This window comes from Engystomops pustulosus, chromosome 4, assembly GCF_040894005.1.
Source record: "Engystomops pustulosus chromosome 4, aEngPut4.maternal, whole genome shotgun sequence".
Taxonomy (NCBI): domain Eukaryota; kingdom Metazoa; phylum Chordata; class Amphibia; order Anura; family Leptodactylidae; genus Engystomops; species Engystomops pustulosus.
Window position 1 is genome coordinate 97,772,758 of NC_092414.1, and position 25,267 is coordinate 97,798,024.

Sequence of the window (25,267 nt, forward strand, 5' to 3'; positions counted from 1 at the left end):
GCCAAACCAGCTACTAGTACGTCGCTGAATGCTAACAGCAGGAGACAAGAGAGAAAGGGTCAAGGACTGTCCTGAAAAACAAAGAGGACCTGAGGCAATATCATCAAATTGCACAAAACAAGTTTAGCCGCAAGGGGTAGGTTCATTTTTTTCCACAACCAAATTTTCTGTCTTATTTTAAGTAACAGGGTTTTACATTTAATATTGTGTAATCCAGGGGTCCCCAAACTTTTTACATAGGGGGCCGTTCCCTGGTCTCTCAGACCTTTAGAGGGCCGGACTTAAGTTTAAAAAAAAATAAGAAATTCCTCTGTACACTGCACATATCTTATTTTAATAATAATATTTAATAATATTTTAGTAATATGCCCCCATAGTCAGTAATATGCTCTCCGCCAGTAGTCAATAATATGTCCCCTCATTATTAATATGTCTCCTCAGTATAAACATGCCCCCTTATTTATGTCTCCCTTATAATAAACATTTCCCCTTCATGGTATAATGCCCCCCTCATGGTATAATGTCCCCTCATGCATGCCCCCCCTCATGGTATAATGTCCCCTCATGCATGCCCCCCCTCATGGTATAATGTCCCCTCATGCATGCCCCCCTCATGGTATAATGCCCCCCTCATGGTATAATGTCCCCTCATGCATGCCCCCCTCATGGTATAATGTCCCCTCATGCATGCCCCCCTCATAGTATAATGTCCCCTCATGCATGCCCCCCTCATGGTATAATGTCCCCTCATGCATGCCCCCCTCATGGTATAATGCCCCATCATGGTATAACGTCCCCTCATGCATGCCCCCCATGGTATAATGTCCCCTTCTCCATGCCCCCCTCATGGTATAATGTCCCCTCATGCATGCTCCCCCATGGTATAATGTCCCCTTCTCCATGCCCCCCTCATGGTATAATCCCCCCTCATGGTATAATGTTCCCTCGTGCATGCCCACCCTCATTGTATAATGTCACTTCATGAATGCCCCCCTCATGTTATAATGTCCCCCTCATGGTATAATGTCACCTCATCATAACCAGGGTCCCCACAATCCACTAAAATGGCCAGCAGTACTATAAAAAAAAACTCATACATACCTGGGTCCAGCGTGTTCATTTAGCAGCCACTCTTCTGCTCTCCCCACATCCGACTGACCCGTCAGCTCCGGAAGAGCAGGGAGAGAGGGCAACCTCTTGTGGCGGTGATTGACATTGCGAGGAGCCAATGTCTCCTCACGTTGTCAATTGGGACTCCTTTACAGCACCTGGGTTTGCAGCGTTGCGCCGTCAGTGAGCATGATGGCGCAGGGGTGCTGCGGCAGGAGCCGGATAGAAAGGGCCCGCAGGCCGTAGTTTGAGGACCCCTGGTGTAATCCTTAAAATCTCTAATTATCATAATGCCAAGGTATTTAATTTCTGATACCAATTTAAGCTGATGAAGGTTCTGTACCCATTCCAACACCAGATCTAATTGTAAACATGAGGATTTGTTCCTGTGGATTTTTATGCCTGACATTTTGCCATGACATTCTACCAAGACAATTATTACTTGGATCATACTAACTGAATGGTCCAAAAACAATGACATATCATCCATACATAACTGCAGCCTATCCTCGCTTGGGCCTCTCATAAAACCGTTATCATAGATTCATCTTTCAAACAGCGTGCCAGCGGTTCTAGGTCAATTGCAAATAACATCGGGGGAGAGGCCAACCTTGCTTTGTTCCCCTATATAACAACCAAACCATTTATGCCCACCTTTGCAGAAGCCCAGTTGTAAAGGACCTTTACCCAATCAATAAACTGTCTCATAAAATTGAAAACATTTGAAAGCCTTTGAAAACCTGTTCAAAGGCTTTCAATGTGTAGAGTGATACCAATATCCTGCACCCCTGCTCTCACAAGAGGTATGCATGTTCCACCATGTGCTTAGGATGTTATTACGGACCGATCTCCCTGCCATAAACCTATACTGATCCTCACTGAGGAGATGACCTTTTGAAGTCTGTTTGACAAGATTTTCGCCAATATTTTAAAATCAGTATATAGCGGGGAGATTGGTCTATATCAGTGATGGCTAACCTATGGCACTGGTGCCAGAGGTGGCACTCGGAGCCCTTTCTGTGGGCACTCAGGCCATCACCAGAGATGACCCCAGGTATCTTCCTGCAGTCCCAGACAGCCCAGGACTTGCTGTGCACAGAGCTATTTTAAAGTGACAACTGTACCTGGGACTATTTTCTGCTTTATTGGTGTCCTCAGGTGCTGGTATCGATGAAAACTGTGACAGAGCAGGGAGTATAAATCACAAATTAAATTTCTGTGTTTGCACTTTGCGATAAATAAGCGGGTCTTTGTTGTAGTTTGGGCACTCGGCCTCTAAAAGGTTTGCCATCACTGGTCTATATGAATCCATTTCTTGGGAGTTTTTCTCTTCTTTCAACAAAAAAATAATGATAGCTTCTCTCATTGATGAAGGAAGCATCGCCACTGTAAAATTAATAATTATGAACATCCAAAAAAGTTGATAGTAATAAATCAGAAGAAAAAAAAGACTTCTGTGTGAATTCCAACTGAACCGACTGACTTACCCCTAGGAAAGTTTTTAAGTGTCTCTCCAATTTCGCCCAATCTATTTGGACTATCTAAAATAGCTGCCTCTTCCAATGAAATGCTATGTATTGAAGTACTAATCAAAAGTTTTTCAGTTTAAATTCCTTTTATAAGCAGCTCTAAAGAGTAACTATCCAAAATTATTCCATAAATTAATTTCTTATACCCTTTGAGGTACTATTACATTCCCATTTCTATTCTTTATTTACCCTTTCATATTACTAGATTTCTGATTTCTTATTAGGGGTTGCCAATTTTTCCATAGAGGTACATTGCCCCGGAATACTCTTCTAAGCTAACTTTCTAGATCTCAACAGAGTCCTCTCCAACATTGCTCTCTCAAACATTCCTGTCCTCAAACCATTGATTTCTATTTCTTTCAGTAGGGACAGTTGTAAATGTATTTTCGAATTCCAATACCCTTTCCTCGGCACAGTGCTGACACGTTACAACAGTTTAATGTGCAAAGGCACAGTGCTTTAAAAAAGGAAGGAATAAGCAGGACATATATAAAAGCAAACCAGTAAATAACCCTTTTGCACACTAGAGCGTAATAGTAAGTCCCCATAGGAAGATACTTCCAGCACAAGGATGTTCTATTACGTCCCGCTTCTGACACCAGCTCATGAATGGAGATGGCACCAGAAGCAATGACCATCAGCTGTATAATACAGCTGACATTGTGCTCTAACACTCATCATTGGAGCCGGCTCTAATTGTGAGTGTTAACCCCTTACATACCGCGGTCAGGTATGACCATGACGTGTAAGGGTCTTCCCCATAAGGGTCGGACTACCCGTGCCGCTTATTGGGAGACCCTATCCTCTTCTGGGCAGCTTGAGGTCTGCTGAGTGCCCCGGGGCTGCCCGTTGTCCTAAGCAGTCAGATCCTTTGTGGGTCTAACTGTAAACTGTCTGAGCATGCTTACAAATAAATAAATAAATAAAAATATAAGCCCCTAAAATGTCACTTTCCCATAAAAACACTTAATAAAGTATAAAAAAAAACATATACACAAATCCCCCCACATATATGGCATCGCGCATCTGTAACAATCTGTATAATAAAACAGAATTGTTACTGAACCTGCACAGTAAACGCCGGGAAAAAACCCATAAAAAACCTTCTGAAAATAGATCATTTTTAATTAATACCCTTAAAAATTGCTCTAAAAAGTGAATTAAAAATGTTACACACTCTAAAATAAAACCACTAAAAGAAACAACCCTTAATGCAAAAAACTAAGCCTCTAAGCAGATTCGTCAGCCGAAAAATAAAAAAGTTCATGACAATCTAAAACAGAATCATTACTGGACTTGCATAGTGAACCCCGAAAAAAAAAAATATGAAAAAAGTTCATTTAATACCCTTTAAAAAAAAGCGCTAAAAGTGATTAAAAATGTTACTTGCTCCAAAATAAGACCATTAAAAGAACAATTCTTCTTGCAAAAAAGAATTCTAAAATTAAAAACATTAATTTTTCGACAAATTAGTTTTTATTCTGTAAAGTTAGGAAAAAATTTAAAATCTATATAAATGAGGTATTTTCATAATTGTGGCAATCCACAGAATATAAATAATATATTGTTTTTATGGTATGGTAAATGGCCAAATAAACAAAACAAAAAAATTTTTAGTATAAATTGATGATTTTCATTTTCTCCACCAAGAGTTAATGAAATATTATCAATTAGCTATAGATGCCCAAATATTGGGGCACATTTACTTACCCGGTCCCTCGGGGTTCACGAAAGTACATTGTGCGATGATCATGCACTCTGCCACGATTCACTAAGATTGTGCCCCCAATATCCTGCATGTGTCGCTTCCCTGCTCAGGTCCACCGGAGTTCACCTTCTTCTTCCTGGTGCATGTAAGTGCATTGTGTAGCGACACAATTTGAATCTTAAATCCTGCGCTCAGTCAGAATCAGTCGGATCGTTTGACAGCCCGTTCCCCCATTTCTGTTGCATGGAAGCCAGCGCAGCTGCGCCACAATTCGATCGCATGCAACACAATCCTAGCGTAAAACCCTTTTAAATACCTGTCAAAGCTGTGCAAATCCCGAAAACAGTCCAACAAAAAGTGCGATCTGCGACCCTTTGTAAATAAGCTCCATTATGTACCACAAAAGTGCATCTCACGGGGCAAAAAATAAGCTCCTATATGTCCACATTAAAAAAAGAAAAAAAAGTGATATCCTGTACAATTTGACAATGCAAATCTGCTGTGAATGCAGCTCTTTCTGCTCTATGGGCCGTGTTCCTATACAGCAGTTTACCACCACATATGGGAAAAGAGCTTTTTCATATGTTAAGGTCTGTAGCTTCCATAATGGGGGAATTTATGAGTCTTGTTATTATTTAGGCCTCTCACAGACATTTGAAAGTTGAGCTGGTCCCTCTAAATACAGGTTTTGGAGACTTTCCAAAAAATGTGACAATGCCACCCAAATTCTGAGCCTCATAACATTCTAGTAAAATATCAACATAAAATTAAATATCAAAATAAAATTAGAATGCCAACATAAAGCAAATAATTGGGAAATGTAAGTTATGAATTAATTTGGGTGCTATGACTATATCCTTCAAAAGTAGAGAATTTAAAACTTTGAAAATAAAGATTTTTTAAAAATTTTTTGCCAAATTTCCTTTTTTTCATAACTAAACACAAAATATACACTCACCGGCCACTTTATTAGGTACACCTGTCCAACTGCTCGTTAACACTTAATTTCTAATCAGCCAATCACATGGCGGCAATTCAGTGCATTTAGGCATGTAGACATGGTCAAGACAATCTCCTGCAGTTCAAACCGAGCATCAGTATGGGGAAGAAAGGTGATTTGAGTGCCTTTGAACGTGGCATGGTTGTTGGTGCCAGAAGGGTTGGTCTGAGTATTTCAGAAACTGCTGATCTACTGGGATTTTCACGCACAACCATCTTTGGGTTTACAGAGAATGGTCCGAAAAAGAAAAAACATCCAGTGAGCGGCAGTCCTGTGGGCGGAAAGGCCTTGTTGATGCCAGAGGTCAGAGGAGAATGGGCAGACTGGTTCGAGCTGATAGAAAGGCAACAGGGACTCAAATCGCCACCCGTTACAACCAAGGTAGGCAGAAGAGCATCTCTGAATGCACAGTACGTCGAACTTTGAGGCAGATGGGCTACAGCAGCAGAAGACCACACCGGGTGCCACTCCTTTCAGCTAAGAACAGGAAACTGAGGCTACAATTTGCACAAGCTCATCGAAATTGGACAGTAGAAGATTGGAAAAACGTTGCCTGGTCTGATGAGTCTCGATTTCTGCTGCGATATTCGGATGGTAGGGTCAGAATTTGGCGTCAACAACATGAAAGCATGGATCCATCCTGCCTTGTATCAACGGTTCAGGCTGGTGGTGGTGGTGGTGTCATGGCGTGGGGAATATTTTCTTGACACTCTTTGGGCCCCTTGGTACTAATTGAGCATCGTTGCAACGCCACAGCCTACCTGAGTATTGTTGCTGACCATGTCCATCCACAATGTACCCAACATCTGATGGCTACTTTCAGCAGGATAATGCGCCATGTCATAAAGCTGGAATCAGCTCAGACTGGTTTCTTGAACATGACAATGAGGTCACTGGACTCAAATGGCCTCCACAGTCACCAGATCTCAATCCAATAGAGCATCTTTGGGATGTGGTGGAACGGGAGATTTGCATCATGGATGTGCAGACGACAAATCTGTGGCAACTGTGTGATGCCATCAATATGGACCAAAATCTCTGAGGAATGCTTCCAGCACCTTGTTGAATCTATGCCACGAAGAATTGAGGCAGTTCTGAAGGCAAAAGGGGGTCCAACCCGCTACTAGCATGGTGTACCTAATAAAGTGGCCGGTGAGTGTATCTTCCAAATGTTTTAACTAATTTGAAGCACTTGTCACGAGAAAACAATCTCGAAATCCCCTGGAAATCTTATAGCGTTCCAAAGCTATAACCACTTATAGTGACACAGGGCAGATTTGAAAAATGGAGCCGCATTCTAGATCCAACTAAATTCTAGATAGCTATATAAAGCATCTACTGAGTCTGATGCTAACTGGATGCTGGTATGTTCTTTTGAATATCTTCCTAATCCCACTTGCATTGTCATGTGAAAGGGGTGTCATAACACCTGTACCGGCGTGAGGTGTGAGATTGCTGGACATATTTCCTATATATGTCAAATCTTCTCCCAAGTGTCTCCTAAGGTGAAAATATGCCCATCAAATTATGAATGAATGTGTGAATTTACCAATCTAGACACACCAAACACCATGATGAAATGTTGATCTGTCTAATACATATTTTATTGGCTTCCTGACTCAAAAGCCCTTAGTGCTATAAACCCCTAGAAGTAAGGGAGGACCCTGACCATAAATGCATAAACAAGTCATTGAATCTATGAATTTATGACTGAGTTGGCTTTAAAGTATAGTTTTTACACAGTCCATATAGCCATTTCCAAGACATGAGGCACAACATATGGGGGAGAGACAAAGATGGTGACACTATGTAGACAGTAATTAGCATTTGCTTTTCATGGGGCAGAAAAAAACAGAGGAGCACACAGGAGGACATTTGGCTTGGTTATTATTAATATAGTAACAGTGCCCCATTACTAGGTAATATAATCATAGTGCCTCCAGAGTAACCAATACTCACAGTGCCTCTCACAGTAGACATTACTTCCAGTGCAGCCCACAGTAGTTAAAGAGTAACCGTCATTTCAAAAAACTTTTGATATGTTGTAGGGCAGGTAATTTTAAGCCCTTTTTGGATTAGTTACCCGAATATTGCTCCTTCCTCTTGTATTCTACAGCCTTTCCCCTGACTCCTGATATGGCTGTTGCTAGCCACATTCCATCTTCACTGAGGAGCTGACTACGTAGCTACCCCCACACCCCTCCCTGCAATCAGCTGTTCACCTCATGGCTCAGTGCTCCAGCAGTCAGTCATGTGCTGATAGGAGCACTAACTAATGTAGTAACCACACAACTACACTTCTCTCCCTCAGCTTTCCCTACACTTGTATGTAAACAAATAATCTACACAGTCACAAGATGTAGAGTGATCACAAACCCCTTCCCTCTCCCCCATCACCTCACAATCCACAGCAGGAAACGGCAGAAGAGACTCTCCAAGTCTTCAAGCTGCTCCCTCATGTGCTGTGCTGGAGTTTTACTTAGATAGGTAGATAGGTAGCACTAGGTAGAGATAGAGAGGTAGGTAAATAGAGAGGTAAGTAGATAGATACATAGATATATAGATAGTAAATACATAGATAGAGGGATAGATAGTACATACATAGATAGATAGGAATAGATAATAGATAGATATTAGATAGATAGATAGATAGATAGATAGATAGATAGATGAATATGACTAGATAAAAGATATATAGATAAATAAATATATATAGATATGAGATAGATATGCTCTCATTGGTCAGCATCATGCGCTTGTGATGAGGTGACAGGAGGCAGGTCCCGTCCCTCCTTCTTGCTGATTGTAGTTTTTTTGAGAGCTCGAAACCCTGGTTGCTATGGGCCAAGAAAGGTACTAAATGAGGACAGAGAGGCAAATTACTTTGAGGAATCTGGAGCTGAATTATGTTTATTAGTTTTTTTTGCTCAGAATAACGGTTACACTTTAAGTCCCCAGTAACCAAGTCATAGTGATGCGCTTGTTTATTATAACAACCCCCTACCAAATAGTAACAGTTTTTTCATAATTTTTGGGAAAAAAATAATAAAATACGCGCCTTTAACTATTCATGCTTTCTTCCCTCTTGAGATGCAGGAGATGCGACATAGGCATTGTGTGATCAGGTCCGCAATGCACAGATGGACACATCTTTACCATCACATGTGACAGCAAACAGCTGTGAGATGGAGTGGAGAGGAGCAGGGTGCTGAAAGCTCACATGCTGTGCATCTAAGAGGTTTAACTCAGTTTTAATAATGTCTCACAGTCAACATGCACTTTGGGGTAAAATAAAAACATTTCTCAATTCTCTTACACTTTTGTTTTATCCTGTATTGTGACCATGAGACATTAATAAAATTGATTCACCTTGATCCCACCTTCTAATCCTGCTCTTCTACCATTTTACTGCTATTAACCAGGACCAGTTTGGTAACTGTGATCCAGAAACCCCTAAGCAGGGGCAGCTTGGATCGTAACTAGAGATGAGCGAGTATACTCATCCGAGCTTGATGCTCATTCTAGTATTAGCGTTCTAGTATTGCACTCTAGCATTTTAGTGCTCGCTCATCTGTAATCTTAACCTAGTACTAGTACTAATTTAACTAGTGTTGTGCCTAAAGATAGCATAAATGTAACTGGTGAGCCTCCTACCTTATTCACAATTCACCAAGACGTTACTAAGACTGAACATAGCTAATGATTTGTGAAAAAAATGCAATTTAAGCTGTTTTTAAAAAAGCCTTAAAAGGGTTTTTCCACAAAGACAAAAATTTTAAATATACTCAGGATAACAAAAAAAGAACATTCTCTAATTCACTATTATTAACAAAAATACAGCATTTCACAGATCTAATTAAACCTGTCTCTATCAGTTCTGGTGTATACAGTTTTGGCGAAATCCAACCATAAATCTTCTATCTTCTATGGTCGGGCAGGGTATATTCTTCTCATGAATAGCTTCTATGTCTGCAGGATGCAGTGTGCTCTTTGCCCCTCCCCCATCCATTACAAGACAAGCTCACACACAGATACTTCCTGCCAACAAGCAGCAGTGTGCTCAGACGTACTCTATAAGCTAAAGGCAAGATAAGATCTTGATAGCATGGGAAGTAGGCATCTCTATTCTCCGATCTGTCTCATCTCTCTTTTTTATGTGTCAGATACTAGTGATTGTTGAGAAGCTAAATGACACTGTTGGTAAACCCTGGACCCTGATAATCTAAGTACATTGTCAGCACACAGGGATCATAACATTAGTGTTATAGGCTAAAACATCAATAAAACTGTAAAGTATGGGGGTTAAAACTATCTTTATTGTGTAAGCATCACTAAAGGGTTATAATCTAAGAACTTTCTTTTATGGGCAAACCCCTTCAAAGGAAATCTGTCATCAGTTCTCTGTAACTAATTCTGTCAGCACTACCTGTTGGAGCAGCTTACAAAGGTTCCATCCCAACCTTTATCTAGTTAGTTTAAAAATTAGTCATTCTAAAATCACCTTTTCCTTATTATATAAATGATGCTGGGCACATGGAGAAAGTGATGTCCCATCTGTTACCCCCCCCCCCCTGCTCATGTCTGTGTGTAATGTATAGTAAAGCATTGCTAATGTCTGTGCTTTATCTACTGCCTGTGAGAGACATAGACATCAGCTACACAAGTACCTGACAAGCTCTCTTTCCCCATACACATGTGAGAGACACAGACATCAGCTAGGCAAGTACTTGACATGCTCTGTCCTCCCGTACACATGGACTGCATCCTGGAACAGTTGTATCTATCATATACACAAAAGCTGCAGGAAGTATGGCAGCCAGAAACAGAAAGCACATAGAGGAGCCAGCACTAGGAGCGTAGCATTATTATATAGGCTGTCAAGCACTGGGAGGTGTGGCTGCTCCTGACACTCATGAATAACCCGGACTGTTGAATTAATAAATGGCTGTTTGGACCCATCTCAGGTCATCTGCATACAATATTAGGATCTGATAGTTTGAGTTTACAGGCACGTAGGATGCCTGACGAAGGTCCGGGTACCGGACCGTAACGCGTAGCAAAAATAAATCAGTATCGGAGATCTAATACTGTCTATGGGAGATTGATTCCGTGTGGATCGCCACTTCATCCTGCTCCGTCCACGGGGCTCAGAATTACACGCTTACTGCAAACCACTACCTGTCAGCCTACACCTGGGCAGATATAGGTATAAAGGAGAACGGCGCCAGGAATCCTCCACCCTATTCTATATGCACAATCCCTTGTGCCACAAGGTGAGCACCTTTATACTAATCTTTTAGATCCCTTTTATCCATTGTTTACAATATCACACGAGGAGAGCGCTCCTGTCTTTTTTTTGTCTCCCTTCCCCCCATTAGAGTTTCGAGGTCGGTATACTTGCCGACTATTCAACCCATACCCCCCCCTTCAGGTTTTTCCTCAATGTAGGGATAGGGGTGAAGCTTTCTAATGGCAGTTTCTGAAAATATATTTAGTTATGGGGGGTTAATTTTCCTTGCAAGGTCTCTTTAATATAATTTGCTAAAGAAAGTTGTGTGTTCTTTGTACACAAGCTTACATTTATTTTTCTAAACATAAAACACATATACACACCTTACCTGCATAACGATAAGAAGGTCAAACACCAAGATAAATGAAGCCAGGAAAGCTCTTGAGACCTCATCACTGGGCAAAAATCCACGATTCAGCTTGTCCCAACTTATCCAGTCAGTAGTAATGACAAGAACAACCACAGAGGTCAGGCTGAACAAAACAGTCCTACAAGAAAGAAACATTAATTTTAAATGGTTTAGCTTATTTAAGTGATGTCAGCCGGTAAAAATAATAAAAAGGATGTAAATCTCTGAAAAAGGATAAGGAAACAAAAGTGCATTGAATACTTATTTATTATCTTGTTCTATCATTGCCTAAACTAAAATTAAGCTACTGTATGATACTGTTATCCACTGTACCTGACCAGTTACCATATAAGCCAGAATGGGATGCACTGGTCAGTGACACCCATAGTGCATCCAAAATGCTCATATACATTAAAAGGAAATTATCTTTGCATTCATGTAGTGCCAGTTTTAGATCAAGGAGTACTAATCATGGCTTGTAATCCAATGTGCCAGCCAGAAAAATAGTCACAATTCCTGGTGCAAGGACAGATATCGCAACTCTTTTCACCCCTAAGCCACCTCCATGCCAAGTTGGCAGTGAGCAGGCATGGAGTGGACGTGGGGTTCCTGGCACAGGTTCAGAATGCTACAAGCAATATGAAGATACATTTGAGTTGCCCCACAAGAAACTCTTTGGTGGAGGCATTAAGTTCCCCTTTCTAGATATAATACTGCTCCACCTCCTGTACCCTCCTGGCACAAGGACATTATAGCAACACCTCCTTCAAAATGAGGACATAGGCATGTCACTCTCCCAATCAATAGTATGGCATCTTATAGACACTGCTCATCATTTTATCCTACAGTACAATCAAATGCTGGGCATATCAATTACTGTTTACCGAAGAGAAACTGTTTAGCGAAAGGGACCCTGCGTACCAGTTTGCGCCTGACTAATGCTGGCCTTGCATGTAACTATTTAGCTGACAGATTCATTTTAAGCTCTTTCCACTATTGTTCAATGATTCATATCAGGGGATAGCGATAGCAGGTTGGTACAGACTACCGAAATGTTTTATTCATCCACTTTTGACCTTGAGGATGCATTATCTTTTATTTACTATATGGATGATATTTCTCAATCTTGAAATCTACTACAGTCGGTAGGTAAGCTGCAAGACTTTTAGTTAATCAAACAAATTACTACAGAGGCCATAGATATTTAATATTGTAATCAAGTAAGTCAAAGGAATCCATCAGGCATCTTTTCCACTCTACATATTTCTAGTTACTAGGTTATAAAACATTCTATTGGCCTGTGCACATTTATCTAGTCATGAGGGCACAGAGCATCTTTGTCACTGTTAATCAGTCCCATTCACATGTTTCACTTGTGTTATGAAACACAACTCAAGGGTTCCAGCTGTCTTCACATATTAGGCCACATTTATCAATAGTGAGGTAAACTGCATTAAAGGACACCTGTCATCAGGTCTGTGTCACTTGTCCTGTCACTACTACCTGTTGGAGCAGCTCACAAGGATCCCATCCCAGCCTTTATCTAGTTATTTCATACATTATTCATTGTAAAATCATCTATTTTTTATCATGTAAATGAGGCTGGTCACATGGTCAGAGGCAGTGATGTCACCCCAGTTACCCCTCCCCTCTCATCCCCCTGCTCATGTCTGTGTGTAATGTATAGTAAAGCATGGCTAGTGTGTGTGCTGCATCTGCTGACATGCTGCATCCTCCTAATACATATGTGTGATACACAGACATCAGCTACACATGAATTTGACATGTTCTGCTGTAACATGGCTGCAGGGCCGCATCTGCCATGAGGCGAGATGAAAATCTTGCCTCAGGCGGCAGAATGCGGGTCCCTGTAAAGGGCGGCGAAATTCGCCGCTCTAAAGTGGGCGATTCGGGCGTCCATTACGCCCGAATCGCCCACCAGCTAAATAAATCGCGCCTGTCTCTTTAAGACACAGGCGCGATTTATATGCGGAGCGACGCAGCGCCTTTCCGGCTGCTGCGTCGCTCCGTTCTAATCAGTGACACAGGCGTCATGACGTCATGCGCCTGTGTCACTGTGCGGAGCCGCGGCTCACAGGAGAGCCGCGTGAAGACCGGGGCCGCGCGCCGAGGGAGCAGCTGCCTGCAAGTGAGTGTGATTTTTTTTATTTTTCATGTGCTGTCATTTATTTTATGTGGGGAGGTGTCGTTATCGTGGGAGTGGGGAGGGAACACTGTATATATTATATGTGGCCATAATTGATGTATACTGTGGGGGGGGGGGGGTTATACATTACATGGGGCCAGAATTGTTTTATACTGGGGGCGGGGGTTTGGTTATTGTATATATTGTATGGGTCCAGAATTATTTTATACTGGGGGGGTTGGTTACTGTATATATTGTATTATGGGGCCAGAATTGTTTTATACTGGGGGCGGGGTTTGGTTACTGTATATATTGTATTATGGGGCCAGAATTGTTTTATACTGGGGGGGGGGGGGTACTGTATATATTTTGTGGGGCCAGAATTGTTTTATACTGGGGGGATGCAGTATATATTATATGGGGCCAGATTAATTTAAACTGGGGCGGGGGGGGGGGGTATTGTGTATATTATATGGGGCCAGATACATTTAAACTGGGGCGGGGGGGGGGGTGCTCTATATATTATATGAGGCCAGAATAATTTTATACTGGGGGGCTGTATATATTGTATGAGGCCAGATTATTCTTTTCCTGGGGGGTTATATATTTATATGGGTCCAGATTTCAGCTGGGGGTATACAGTATATTACTAAGCTGTGGGAGTTGTATATGGGATTCAGTATATTACTAAGCTGGGAGGATGTATATGGAGTACAGTATATTACTAAGCTTGGGGGCAGTATATGGGATACAGTATATTACTAAGCTGGGAGGGGATGTATATGGGATACAGTATATTACTAAGCTGGGGGCTGTATATGGGGTACAGTATATTACTAAGCTGGGGGCTGTATATGGGGTACAGTATATTACTAAGCTGGGGGGGCTGTATATGGGATACTGTATATTACTAAGCTGGGGGGGCTGTATATGGGATACTGTATATTACTAAGCTGGGGGGCTGTATATGGGATACAGTATATTACTAAGCTGGGGGGCTGTATACGGGATACAGTATATTACTAAGCTGGGGGATGTATATGGTATACAGTATATTACTAAGCTGGGGGGCTGTATATGGGATACAGTATATTACTAAGCTGGGAGGCTGTATATGGGATACAGTATATTACTAAGCTGGGGGGCTGTATATGGGATACAGTATATTACTAAGCTGGGGGGGCTGTATATGGGATACAGTATATTACTAAGCTGGGGGATGTATATGGTATACAGTATATTACTAAGCTGGGGGCTGTATACGGGATACAGTATATTACTAAGCTGGGGGGATATATATGGGATACAGTATATTACTAAGCTGGGGGGATATATATGGGATACAGTATATTACTAAGCTGGGGGGGCTGTATATGGGATACAGTATATTACTAAGCTGGGGGGATATATATGGGATACAGTATATTACTAAGCTGGGAGGATGTATATGGGATACAGTATATTACTAAGCTGGGGGGCTGTATATGGGATACAGTATATTACTAAGCTGGGGGGGGGCTGTATATGGGATACTGTATATTACTAAGCTGGGGCGGATATATATGGGATACAGTATATTACTAAGCTGGGGGGGCTGTATATGGGATACAGTATATTACTAAGCTGGGGGGATGTATATGGGATACAGTATATTACTAAGCTGGGAGGGGATGTATATGGGATACAGTATATTACTAAGCTGGGGGATGTATATAGGATACAGTATATTACTAAGCTGGGAGGATGTATATGGGATACAGTATATTACTAAGCTGGGGGGCTGTATACGGGATACAGTATATTACTAAGCTGGGGGGATATATATGGGATACAGTATATTACTAAGCTGGGGGGATATATATGGGATACAGTATATTACTAAGCTGGGGGGATGTATATGGGATACAGTATATTACTAAGCTGGGGGGATGTATATGGGATACAGTATATTACTAAGCTGGGGGCTGTATATGGGATACAGTATATTACTAAGCTGGGGGGCTGTATATGGGATACAGTATATTACTAAGCTGGGGGGATGTATATGGGATACAGTATATTACTAAGCTGGGGGGATGTATATGGGATACAGTATATTACTAAGCTGGGGGGCTGTATATGGGATACAGTATATTACTAAGCTGGGAGGATGTATATGGGATACAGTATATTACTAAGCTGGGGGGCTGTATATGGGGTACAGTATATTACTAAGCTGGGGGGATGTATATGGGATACAGTATATTACTAAGCTGGGGGGATGTATATGGGGTACAGTATATTACTAAGCTGGGGGGCTGTATATGGGATACAGTATATTACTAAGCTGGGAGGATGTATATGGGATACAGTATATTACTAAGCTGGGAGGCTGTATATGGGGTACAGTATATTACTAAGCTGGGGGGATGTATATGGGGTACAGTATATTACTAAGCTGGGGGGATGTATATGGTATACAGTATATTACTAAGCTGGGAGGCTGTATATGGGGTACAGTATATTACTAAGCTGGGGGGATGTATATGGGGTACAGTATATTACTAAGCTGGGGGGATGTATATGGGGTACAGTATATTACTAAGCTGGGAGGGGACTGTATATGGGATACAGTATATTACTAAGCTGGGGGGCTGTATATGGGATACAGTATATTACTAAGCTGGGGGCTGTATATGGGATACAGTATATTACTAAGCTGGGAGGATGTATATGGGATACAGTATATTACTAAGCTGGGAGGCTGTATATGGGGTACAGTATATTACTAAGCTGGGGGGATGTATATGGGGTACAGTATATTACTAAGCTGGGGGGATGTATATGGTATACAGTATATTACTAAGCTGGGAGGCTGTATATGGGGTACAGTATATTACTAAGCTGGGGGGATGTATATGGGGTACAGTATATTACTAAGCTGGGGGGATGTATATGGGGTACAGTATATTACTAAGCTGGGAGGGGACTGTATATGGGATACAGTATATTACTAAGCTGGGGGGCTGTATATGGGATACAGTATATTACTAAGCTGGGGGCTGTATATGGGATACAGTATATTACTAAGCTGGGAGGATGTATATGGGATACAGTATATTACTAAGCTGGGGGGCTGTATATGGGATACAGTATATTACTAAGCTGGGAGGGGGCTGTATATGGGATACAGTATATTACTAAGCTGGGGGGATGTATATTAGGGGGTGCTATATATTCACATTGGTCAGGGTAGCACTGTATGTAAAATCATGTAACATAATAACAGGGTGCGATATATTAGTTATAGGATACAGATTACTTTGCATAATTTAAACTAAATGTTAGGGGTCTGTATTAATAAATTGGGGTGTTGTATATTGATTGGTGCTGTGCCTGCTATAATTCCAGTAGAATATATATAATGAAGGGATGTTTTATAAGTGGGGTAGCGTGTGATCAGTTGTGTTGTGAGGGGTATATATTATTTAGGAGCACAGTGTTGTTATCCAGGAGACTTTATACTGTAAGTGACTGTGGTATTTTTAGGGACGCCGGGTGGCGATGCTGCACTGAGCTGAAGATATCTGGCAGTGAATTCAGCAGTGATACGTCATGGATTGGAGAACCCGGAATAAAGTCATCCTGATGGAAGAGATTGTCATCTATAAGGTACTAGATGCCACTAATGTCTCTCAGATCCTGTAGTCAGTCACACAGTGTCAGGAAGCTGTCTGTAGGGTTGTTACTTGTTAGTAAAGTTTTCCGCATTTACTTAACAGGGAGCGGGGGGGGGGGGGGGGCAGCATTTTAATATTCGCCTCAGGCAGCAAATATGCTAGAATCGGCCCTGCATGGCTGTATCCTGGAGCTGCTGTATCTCTCCTATACACACACACATGCACACACAGGCTGCAGGGGGTGTGGCCACCAGCAAGCACATCATTATACAGCCTCACATCATTATACAGGCTGTCAGTCATGCACTGGGGCTGTGGCTGTGCCTCCCACTCATGAATAAGGTGGACAGCTTGAATATGCTAATGCTTCATTGGACATTTCACAGGTTATTTGCATACAACTTTAGGACCTCATTGCTTAGGTTTACAGGCATGTAGAGGGACAATGAAGGGATAGAGGCAATGCTCTCTAATGGCAGTTTATGAAAATATATTTAGTTTAGGGGGTTATTTTGCATGACGGGTTCTCTTTAAGTCCAGTTTGTCTCATGAATATGCAGTGTGCATCAGATTATTGAATACTGGCGCATGGTCTTAAATTATAGGCGCACCCTGCACTACTAGGAAAGTGTCCACCATCTTTTTTTAGGTTCACCTTTAACCTACAGCATGCAACACAATTCTGTTGAGTCGATATATAAAATGTGTAAAAAAGGAAAATGTTTAAATATTAGTCAATATTATAATTTCTGCTTAATAGATGGCAAAGAAAATGCTGTCTAGCCACTGCTGGGAATCAGGTAATTTACATCAACACACAGAAATGCATCACTGTTACACATATGTCTCACAGGCTTTTTCTTCACAAACTATAGTACCACTTTCCGTTGCTTAGTAATGACAGGTGCAGGTAACTAACCACATACTGAGGTCAGAAGGTATCTGTGCAGATTTGTATCCTCAGAATAGCAGGCTTGAACACCAAACAAAGGACAACAAGGCTTACATGTAATTTGTAAACCATTATATGGAAGAATTGCATGAACTTAACCCCCACAATGCTCAAGCTCTGAAATTCTATTTGTTGCTAAGTTACATAAGCTTGCAATATCTTGAGGTGTGTTCAGCATGCAAAGTATGCCCTAGTTTTTGCTATGACAGCCCTTGCTGCACAATAGCTTTACAATAGGAATTGATTTACCTTGAATAGATTGCATTACAATAGTTTTATTAAACAGCACTGGATGGAAAGGAAGCCCTGTTTTTTCTATACACGTCTTGTGTAAAAAAATAAAGACCTATTTTAATATTTTAAATGACATTTGACAGTTTAATTAGGCCGTTACTTTCTACCTTGCCAAACTGGAGTTAAGGATCAAGTTTACAAATAAATAAGGCTTTACTCACACAACTTTATTTTTTAACTACAGCTGAGTTATACACTTTTTACTGATCCTCATAAATTATTGTCTAAGAGGGGCTTGTGCAACGTGACTAGAGATGAGCGAACATACTCGTCCGAGCTTGATGCTCGTTCGAGCATTAGCGTACTCGAAACTGCTCGTTGCTCTTTCGAATACTTCGCCCGCTCGAGAAAATGGCATCTCCCGCCGTTTTGCTTTTTGGCGGACAGAAACAGAGCCAATCACAAGCCAAGAGACTCTGCACTCCACCCAGCATGACGTGGTACCCTTACACGTCGATAGCAGTGGTTGGCTGGCCAGATCAGGTGACCCTGGAATAGACTAGCCCCTGCCCGCGCTGCTCGGATCATTCTCTGTCTGGATGCCGTTAGGGAGAGAGCTGCTGCTGGTCAGGGAAAGCGTTAGGCTGTTCTATTAGAATAGTGTTAGGCAGGAGTGATTCTACAAGAACCCAACAGCCCTTCTTAGGGCTACAATAACGTTATACATTTTTTTTTTTATTTGCAGCTAGTACCATATTGTGAGGAATTTGCAGGGGGACTTGCTACCGTTGTGTTTAGCTCTTAGTGACACACATATCCACCTCAAACACCAAAGTGGGACAATTTATTAGGGGTTTGATTTCAATTAGGCACAGTCTGCCAGTTTCTTTTTATTTTACGTTTATTTTTTGATAACTCAGCGTCATCTCATCTGGCATAGCAGTGTGCTTTCATAGTTGGCTAGAAAATAGCCATAGGAGAATCCAAACGGCTTACTTAGGCCTACAATAGCGTTATATATTTTATTTCTGGTTGATCTGCTGGTGGCTGGCCTTGCTGTAGTGCATCTACTACCATACTGTGAGAAATTTGCAGTGAGACTTGCGACCGTTGTGTTTTGCGCTTAGTGATGCACATATCCATCGCAAAGACCGAAGTGGGACAATTTATTAGGGGTTGGATTTCAATTAGGCACAGTCTGCCATTTCCTTTTTATTTTACGTTTATTTTTTCATAACTCAGCATCATCTCATCTGGCATAGCAGTGTGCTTTCATACTTGGCTAGAAAATAGCCATAGGAGAATCCAAACGGCTTACTTAGGCCTACAATAGCGTTATATATTTTATTTCTGGTTGATCTGCTGGTGGCTGGCCTTGCTGTAGTGCATCTACTACCATATTGTGAGGAATTTGCAGTGAGACTTGGGACCGTTGTGTTTAGCGCTTAGTGACGCACATATCCATCGCAAAGACCGAAGTGGGACAATTTATTAGGGGTAGGATTTCAATTAGGCACAGTCTGCCATTTACTTTTTATTTTACGTTTATTTTTTCATAACTCAGCATCATCTCATCTGGCATAGCAGTGTGCTTTCATACTTGGCTAGAAAATAGCCATAGCAATAGGATAGCATCGTTTGGTTTTAAAAACTAAAAAACACAAAAAAAAACACAAAAAAAAACACAAAAAAAGTAAAAAAATAATTAAAGTTATAACTTTCATTTTCAAAATGTTTAACCCGAGGGCTAGGGGTAGAGGACGAGGGCGGGGACGTGGGCGTCCAACTACTGCAGGGGTCAGAGGCCGTGGTCCTGGGCGGGGTGAGACACCACCTGCTGATGAGGGAGCAGGGGAACGCCGCAGAGCTACACTCCCTAGGTTCATGTCTGAAGTTACTGGGACTCGTGGTAGAGCACTGTTGAGGCCAGAACAGTGCGAACAGGTGATGTCGTGGATTGCCGACAATGCTTCGAGCAATTTGTCCACCAGTCAGTCTTCCACGCAGTCCACCCATGTCACCGAAATCGGCACTCCTCCAGCTCCTGCACCTCAGCCTACTCCCCCCCAGTCTGCCCCCTCCCAGGAAAATTTGGCATTTGAACCGGCATACTCTGAGGAACTGTTTTCTGGACCCTTCCCACAGTCACAAACCACTTGTCCGGTTGCTGCTGAGCAATTTTCCGATGCCCAGGTTTTCCACCAGTCGCAGTCTGTGGGTGATGATGACCTTCTTGACGTAGTGGAAGAAGTGTGTAAAGAGGTGTCCGACGATGAGGAGACACGGTTGTCAGACAGTGGTGAAGTTGTTGTCAGGGCAGGAAGTCCGAGGGGGGAGCAGACTGAGGGATCGGAGGATGATGAGGTGACAGACCCAAGCTGGGTTGAGAGGCCGGGTGAACACAGTGCTTCTGAGACGGAGGAGAGTCCTCGACCAGAACAGGTTGGAAGAGGCAGTGGTGGGGCCAGACGGAGAGGCAGGGCCAGAGCTAGTGCATCAGTGCCAAATGTGTCACGTAGTGAAGCTCCCGTGGCGATGGCTCCCACAGCGAGAGCTATATTTTCAGAAGTCTGGAGGTTCTTTAAGGAAACACCGGATGACCGACGGACTGTGGTGTGCAACCTTTGCCAAACCAGGATCAGCAGGGGTTCCACCACTACTAGCTTAACTACCACCAGTATGCACAGGCATATGAATGCTAAACACCCCTCTCAGTGGCACCAAGCCCGTTCACCTCCGGCCGTGCACACCACTGCTCATTCCCCTGTGTCAGCTGATAGTCAGCCCCCTGCCCAAGACCCTGGCCCAAAAACCCCATCGTCGCCTCCACGATCCTCCACAGCATCCACCAGCGTTCAGCTCTCCATACCCCAGACGCTGGAGCGGAAAAGGAAATATAGTGCAACCCACCCGCACGCCCAAGCCCTCAATGTCCACATCTCCAGATTGCTTAGCCTGGAGATGCTGCCCTATAGGCTGGTAGAGACCGAGGCCTTTCGTAACCTCATGGCGGCGGCCGCCCCTCGGTATTTGGTCCCCAGCCGCCACTACTTTTCCCGATGTGCCGTCCCAGCCCTGCACCAGCACGTGTCAGACAACATCATCCGTGCCCTGACCAACGCCGTTTCTGACAAGGTCCACCTGACCACGGACACGTGGACGAGTGCTGCCGGGCAGGGCCACTATATATCGCTGACGGCACATTGGGTTAACTTGGTGGAGGCTGGGACCGAGTCTGACCCTGCGGCTGGTCATATACTGCCGACGCCGAGGATTGCGGGGCCTACCTCGGTCCAGGTCTTTCAGGCCTACTATGCCTCCTCCTCCTCCCACCCCTCCTCCACCGCCTCCTCCGAACTACCATCCGTGGGCATGGCGCCATCAGTCGCTAGCTCTAGGCACAGCAGCAGTGCCGTCGCTAAGTGACAGCAGGCGGTGCTCAAACTGCTGAGCCTAGGCGATAAAAGGCACACCGCCCAAGAACTATTACAGGGCATCACGACGCAGACTGATCTGTGGCTGGCACCGCTGAACCTGAAGCCAGGCATGGTTGTGTGTGACAACGGCCGTAACCTGGTGGCGGCTCTGCAACTCGGCAGACTGACACATGTGCCATGCCTGGCCCATGTGTTAAATCTGATAGTTCAGCGTTTCCTCAAGACATACCCCAATCTGTCTGATTTGCTCACGAAGGTGCGCCGCATCTGTGCGCATTTCAGGAAGTCCAGCACAGATGCTGCCACTCTCAGGGCAGCGCAGCGCCGCCTCCAACTGCCCGCTCACCGACTGTTGTGCGACGTGCCCACGAGGTGGAATTCAACATTAACCATGTTATCCAGAGTTTACCAGCAGCGCAGAGCGATTGTAGACTGCCAGATGTCAACTTCCACCAGAACTGGTAGTCAGGTCAGTCAGCTTCCTCAAGTCTACAATGAGGAGTGGACGTGGATGTCTGATATCTGTCAGGTGCTGAGTAACTTTGAGGAGTCAACACAGATGGTCAGTGGCGATGCCGCCATCATCAGCCTCACCATCCCGCTGCTTGGCCTGTTGAAAAACTCTCTGATCAGCATGAAGTAGGAAGCTTTGTGCTCGTCACAAGAGACGGGGGAAGAAGATTCCCTTGTTGATAGCCAAAGCACCCTCAGGTCTGTTTCTCAGCGCATATCGGAGGAGGTGGAGGAGGATGAGGAGGAAGAGGAGGAGAATGTTGGCGAGACACAAGAGGGGACCATTGTTCAGTCCTTCACTGTTCAGCGTGTATGGGCAGAAGAAGAGGAGTTGGAGGAGTTGGAGGAGGAGGAAATGGACAGTCAGGCCAGTGAGGGGAGTGAATTCTTACGCGTTGGTACTCTGGCGCTTATGGCAGATTTCATGCTAGGCTGCCTATCCCGTGACCCTCGCGTTCAAAGAATTTATTCCAGCACCGATTACTGGGTATTCACTCTCCTGGACCCACGGTACAAGCAAAATCTTTCCACTCTCATCCCTGGAGAGGAAAGGAGTGTGAGAATGCATGAATACCAGCAGGCCCTGGTGCACAAGCTGAAACAGTATTTCCCTTCTGACAGCGCTAGCGGCAGAGTGCGTAGTTCTGCGGGACAAGTAGCGAGGGAGAGTAGGCGAGCAGGCAGCTTGTCCAGCACTGGCAAGGGTACGCTTTACAAGGCTTTTGCCAGCTTTATGTCACCCCAGCAAGACACTGTCACCTGTCCCCAGTCTCGGCAGAGTAGGGCTGATCTTTACAGAAAGATGGTGAGGGAGTACATAGCTGACCATACCATCGTCCTAAATGATCACACAGCTCCCTACAACTACTGGGTTTCAAAGCTGGACATGTGGCACGAACTGGCGCTGTATGCCTTGGAGGTTCTTGCCTGCCCTGCCGCTAGCGTGTTGTCCGAGTGGGTTTTCAGTGCAGCTGGTGGCATCATCACCGATAAGCGTACACGCCTGTCGACTGACAGCGCTGACAGGCTGACGCTTATTAAGATGAACAAAGCCTGGATTTCTCATAATTTCCAATCTCCACCAGGTGAAGGAAGCTCAACCTGAATAATTTATGCACTCCTCCTCCTCATTTTCCTCCTTCTCCTCCTCTTTGTACACTAAAGCAGAGGAAACTGGCTATTTTTTGACAGGGCCCACTGGCTCTAGCTATAGTACTCTATGCATTTAATTTTTCTGGAGGGCCAACTACCCGGTCCTCTGTTTTAAACAATTTTTGGGACTGCCACATACAGGCACTCAATCTATTCAATTTTTCTGGAGGGCCACCTACCTGCTCCTCTGGTTTGAAAACTTTTTTGGACTGCCACATACAGGCACTCAATCTATTTCATTTTTCTGGAGGGCCACCTACCTGCTCCTCTGGTTTGAAATTTTTTTTGGACTGCCACATACAGGCACTATCCAAATTAAATTGTCTCCATAGCAGCCTCCACACGTTGTCTCCATTGCTACCTCCAAAAGTCGTCCATATAGCTGCCTCCATACATCGTCCCCTTATCAAACGAGGTGTGTCAGGCAGAAATTTGGGTTGTTTTCATGGATTCCACATCAAAGTTGTTAACTTTGTCCCCACCCTGCTGTGTTATCCACAAAATATACTGGCAAACTTTTATGATTAACCGATATTATTTCAGCGCTTCTTTCGCATCTGTTGATTACACTGCTGTGTAATCCACAAAATATACTGCCAAACTTTTACCATTTACCGATATTATTTCAGCGCTTCTTGCGCATCTGTTTATATTTCCCACACCCGCCATATCCCAAACTTATAAGAACGCTACTACACTTAACTTGGTGGAGGCTGGGACCGAGTCTGACCCTGGGGCTGGTCATATACTGCCGACGCCGAGGATTGCGGTGCCTACCTCGGTCCAGGTCTCAAAGGCCTACTATACCTCCTCCTCCTCCCACCCCTCATCCACCTCCTCCGAATTACCATCCGTAGGCATGGCGCCATCAGTCGGTAGCTCTAGGCACAGCAGCAGTGCCGTCGCTAAGCGACAGCAGGCGGTGCTCAAACTGCTGAGCCTAGGCGATAAAAGGCACACCGCCCAAGAGCTATTACAGGGCATTCCACATCAAACTTGTTAACTTTGTCGCCACCCTGCTGTGTAATCCACAAAATATACTGCCAAACTTTTACCATTTACGGATATTATTTCAGCGCTTCTTGCGCATCTGTTTACATTCCCCTCACCCACCATATCCCAAACTTATAAGAACGCTACTACACTTAACTTGGTGGAGGCTGGGACCGAGTCTGACCCTGGGGCTGGTCATATACTGCCGACCCCGAGGATTGCGGGGCCTACCTCGGTCCAGGTCTCAAAGGCCTACTATACCTCCTCCTCCTCCCACCCCTCCTCCACCTCCTCCTCCTCCGAATTACCATCCGTGGGCATGGCGCCATCAGTCGGTAGCTCTAGGCACAGCAGCAGTGCCGTCGCTAAGCGACAGCAGGCGGTGCTCAAACTGCTGAGCCTAGGCGATAAAAGGCACACCGCCCAAGAGCTATTACATGGCATTCCACATCAAACTTGTTAACTTTGTCGCCACCCTGCTGTGTAATCCACAAAATATACTGGCAAACTTTTATCATTTACCGATATTATTTCAGCGCTTCTTGCGCATCTGTTTACATTCCCCTCACCCGCCATATCCCAAACTTATAAGAACGCTACTACACTTGATCTTATACAAAAGGTTCTTAGAAGTGCTGTTTGGGGAGTAGCCTAGAGACAGGGGCTTGGATTGGCGAAAGCTCGCCTGGCAGCGGAGCGCCAGCTCCATCCCAAGATCCAACTAACATAGTTTTAACTGCAGCACCTTTAATCTACTACTAGTTCACTGCCTCCATACATGGTCCCCTTATCAAACGAGCTGTGTCAGGTAGAATTTTCAGGTGTTTCACCAGATACATAGTGGAACTCGGCGCGTCTGTCGCCGCCATGCTGGAGACCTGCAGTTGCAATCATAGAAGCGCAATATGGATGCCCCATACTGTCGCTCTTAATCATGGAAGTCCTCTCCGTGGCTGCCTCCAAATGTCGTCCCCTTATCAAACGAGCTGTGTCAGGCTCATTTTTCGGGTGTTTCACCAGATACGTTATGGAACTTGGTCACTATGTCGCCACCATGCTGTGTTATCGACTAAATATACCGTCAACCTTTTGTTCACAGAGGAAATAATTTCAGTGCTTCTTGCTCACCTCCTTTGGTTCCTCTCTGCCACCCATTGGTTTGAAGCCTGAGTCCATTTAGGGTATGTCGACATGC

General features: G+C 43.8%; 1 protein-coding gene across 3 annotated transcripts in view; it reads right to left on the reverse strand.

Moving 5' to 3' along the window:
- TMEM117 (transmembrane protein 117) overlaps nt 1–25,267 on the reverse strand; it is a 257,186-nt gene that overhangs the window by 36,858 nt on the left and 195,061 nt on the right. For all 3 annotated transcript variants that reach the window (XM_072146849.1, XM_072146851.1, XM_072146852.1), the window contains exon 6: nt 10,966–11,125. In XM_072146849.1, coding sequence (XP_072002950.1) covers nt 10,966–11,125 — 160 coding nt within the window. The remainder of the gene's footprint in view (nt 1–10,965; nt 11,126–25,267) is intronic.